General features: G+C 35.7%; 1 protein-coding gene across 1 annotated transcript; it reads left to right on the forward strand.

Annotated features, from left to right (window-relative positions):
* Positions 1 to 610: 610 nt before the first annotated feature.
* On the forward strand, positions 611 to 2,093 carry LOC107779638 (putative membrane-associated kinase regulator 1). Its single transcript, XM_016600095.2, has one exon. The coding sequence runs from the start codon at positions 730 to 732 to the stop codon at positions 1,774 to 1,776; it is 1,047 nt and encodes a 348-aa protein (XP_016455581.1). The 5' UTR covers positions 611 to 729; the 3' UTR covers positions 1,777 to 2,093.
* The last annotated feature ends 411 nt before the right edge of the window (positions 2,094 to 2,504 follow it).

The following is a 2,504-nucleotide window of genomic DNA, read 5'->3' on the forward strand; positions in this document are numbered from 1 at the left end:
AAGAAGAGGGGGAAAAACACTATAAAAGATAACACTAGAAGATTTTGAATGTATTTAATTGGTTAGAAAACTATATATGGCGTATAGCCTGATAATAATATGCCTATATTACTTACTCCGAATTTTTGAAATATTGCGAATATAAGGCACAACGGAACACCTTCAAAATATATAGATGATAATTAGTATTAGTCGAGAATAAAACTTTATTATTAATGAGAAGTTCTTATTAAAAATAAAAAGCTTTAAGAAGACTTACTTTATTAAAATATTAGTAAAATATCAGTTTTGATAGTTTAAACAACATTGTTTCTTGAAATATTTTCAAATATTAGAATATTACAGTAATTGATTGGAATATTAGTCAAACAATTCTTTTCTTTGAAAAATAAATATTTAAATTTAAAAATAAATAAATAAATGCATTCATCTTTGTATTTCGAGCCTCTTTGTTTTGATGGAGCGGATGTAGTAAATATTATGGAGTGAACGTTAAAAAATCATTTAATTTTAAACTCGATAAGTATTCAAGCAATTATTATTTGGAAAGTACCAACACCCCTTTTCGAGAAAAAAATTTACAACACCCTTTTAATTACAATTCCTTTCACACAACATGTGTCCCTCCGTATAAGAAGCCATTTTTTCCCACTACTCTTCTGCCTCTCTCTCTTTGGTTTCTCCAAAGAAAACCTCCATTTTTAGATCCATAATGTAGTAGACACCAAGATGGGAAGAAGAACAGACAGAAACCCTAAATCTTACACTCTCCCTTCTTCCCCTACTCACTCTTCCTCTTCTTCAGATTTCGAGTTCACCATTGCCCTTTCTCCACGTAGTCGCAAGTCTTCCACAAACCAATGTCCCGCTGACGAGCTTTTCTACAAAGGCCAACTCCTTCCCCTTCACCAATCTCCGCGTTTGTCTATGGTGCGCACTCTCCTTCTTGCTTCCTCTTCGACCTCTTCCTCCTCTGATACCACGACTACTGCTTCCCGTGACTCCACGGGCAGCAGTAGTTCCAATGATTCCCAATATTCCTACTCTAGTGGCGATCTCGTCCTCCTCCCTGAAGGATGCGACTCCTCCCGCCCTAGCTCCGTCACGGAGGAGGACGAGTTCAAGCGCCTTAACAACTCAGTAGGCATTCCTTGCACCTCCGTCAAGAGAGGTAATAAGTACTTGCATTTCTCGCTCTCGAGATTTTCTTCTGTCTTCCGCAAAGAATCCAAGAATCAAAAAAGTGATTCAGATGTGATCTCAGGACCTCTGCCTGCCACATCCTCGTCTTCGGTGAGACGCATGAGTACATCAGCTAGAGAAGTCATACGTAAGTATTTGAAAAAAGTTAAGCCTTTATACGAGAAGTTATCCCAAAAGCCATCTGAGAAAATGATGGTATCGTCAAATACAGTAACATTATGCATGAAATCTCAAGATGGGTTTTTGAAAAGCAGAGAAAATGGTTATTCTTCAATTCAGAGCTCTATTAAAGAAAATATCCAAAATGCAACAATTTCGCAATCTTTTTCTGGGAATTTGAGGTATCCAAGGAGGAGAAGCTACGTGTCAAGCTGTCCTTCGTCGATGAGATCATCACCAAGCCATTCTGGGGTCCTTAGTAGAAGCGGTTTCACAACTCCGACCAATAAAACGACGACAGGTGGAATTTATTCATCAGATTCATCAACAATGGAGGAGTTACAGAATGCAATTCAAGGTGCAATTGCACATTGCAAGAATTCCATGCTTCAGAATCCGAACACTAGTTCTTAATAAAATTTGGTCAATTATGAAATTTAACAAATTTTAAGTGTTGTTTTTAAGGTAAATAAGAAAAGAAAAGAAGGAAAAAGATCAAGAATATTTGTGTTTGCTAGATAGCTATTGGATCTAAAGGTTCTTTTATTTTATTTAGTGGGTTATTTGACTGAGGAAGACGACGATTTAACCTTTTGTGTTTTTTTACCTTTTGTTTCATATAGTTTAACCTAGCCGTTGCGTCTTGATCGAAGTTTTTAGTGAGTTGCATGTGGTATTATTAATGGATCACTCATTTGGATTCTTCTCTTCTCTGGTTTGTTCCATTGAAATTTGGAGTGCCTTGGAATTTGTACTTCGTAGTTTGTCTTCTACTCTCTCTCTGCCATATTTTATGTGGAATCTGAGAGTACTTATTATTTTTACAATTCTTTTGACTATCTAGTTTTATGTTTTCTATTTTGGATTTACCTTTTTATGACTTAATCTAACGGTACTATTTAAAGTTTAAATTTTAAGGAAGTAAAGGTACGTATTAATGAGCTTTGTAAGTATATGAGATTCTTCCTTGCGCCCGTATAGGAAGATTAAGTGTAGTTTCAGACTTCTCAGCTGGTTGGACATAGGGCCGGTGACATTTATTATGTGAAGCAACTTTGAAGTTTCTATGGTTTGAATTAGAAATTTATTCAAACTTCGAAATCTTAGAAACAAAATCTTGCGCTAGCTAGTCACCTTTGAAA

Source organism: Nicotiana tabacum, chromosome 14 (genome assembly GCF_000715075.1).
Source record: "Nicotiana tabacum cultivar K326 chromosome 14, ASM71507v2, whole genome shotgun sequence".
NCBI classification, from domain to species: Eukaryota; Viridiplantae; Streptophyta; class Magnoliopsida; order Solanales; family Solanaceae; genus Nicotiana; species Nicotiana tabacum.